This window comes from Haliaeetus leucocephalus, unplaced genomic scaffold (genome assembly GCF_000737465.1).
Source record: "Haliaeetus leucocephalus isolate CR32 unplaced genomic scaffold, Haliaeetus_leucocephalus-4.0 Scaffold213, whole genome shotgun sequence".
Lineage (NCBI taxonomy): Eukaryota > Metazoa > Chordata > Aves > Accipitriformes > Accipitridae > Haliaeetus > Haliaeetus leucocephalus.
Window position 1 is genome coordinate 861,895 of NW_010972649.1, and position 892 is coordinate 862,786.

Below are 892 nucleotides of genomic sequence, written 5' to 3' on the forward strand. Positions count from 1 at the left end.
CCATGCAAAGAATTGGATATACAAGTGGCCCTTTGGTAAATCAGGCTATTCAGGCCCTGGTGTTATCTGCTATCTCCTTCCTTACACTCTCTCTGTTCCCTGACAGCACTGGAAGAATGCTGTGTGAAAAGACTGCAGGATCCTGGGGTCTTTGAGAGGCATTCTTACACTGTAAATGAGAATCTATAGGTGTTTTTCTTGTTCTGACCAACAATTTAGCTGACTCTCTGCCTTCAGAGCCTTTACCTCAGCACTGCATGGAGCAGCAATGGGTTGTTCTAGGGAAGACTTTTAAGATGCAGTTTGGGTCAGGATCCAGACAGTGTCACCCTGAAAATCAGAAGTGTGTAGAGCTAGATCTAAATGTGTCTGTCTGCTGAGCTGAACCTAGTTCCTTCAGAAGAGAGGGGTTGTAGGACTCTCTCTCTTCCTGGAGGTAATTGTGGCATTCGGTCTGTCCAGAGCAGGCTTTGCCGTGTAGGAGAGGGCTCCCCACATGTTGCCTGGTGCATCTGCTCAGAGCTGAATGGGCAGCTGGTCCTGCTTTGCTCTGTGGTTATGACTCATCCAGAGCCACATTAGAGGACCCAGAGGAGAGGAGGGCAGCAGAAGTGCCAGTGGAATCGCTTTCTCTTTCAGACCCATCCTGGAGGAAGCCAAGCCCTCTCTTGTGACAGCAGTCGTGGGACAAAACATCCAGCTGGTCTGCAAGACGGGCACGTCCCCCTCCTCCAGAGTGGAGTGGATGAAGGATGGCCAACCAGTCTCCTCTAACAGGTGAGCTCAGCTCCCTTCATTGTAGAGCAGATGGGCTCCTTGCTGGGCAGAATGCCAGATATGCTTGCCTGCTTTCTTTGTAATCTTATTGTTAATATTCTTTAAAAAAAAAAAA

At 49.0% G+C, this 892-nt stretch overlaps 1 protein-coding gene across 1 annotated transcript in view; it reads left to right on the top strand.

The window, feature by feature from the left end:
- The window catches only part of LOC104831126 (papilin-like), a gene marked incomplete at its 3' end in the record, with an annotated part of 65,892 nt that extends 65,115 nt beyond the window's left edge, over nt 1–777 (top strand). The window contains exon 22 of the mRNA XM_010566498.1: nt 640–777. Within this exon, the coding sequence (XP_010564800.1) occupies nt 640–777 (138 nt within the window). The remainder of the gene's footprint in view (nt 1–639) is intronic.
- Nucleotides 778–892: the final 115 nt, after the last annotated feature.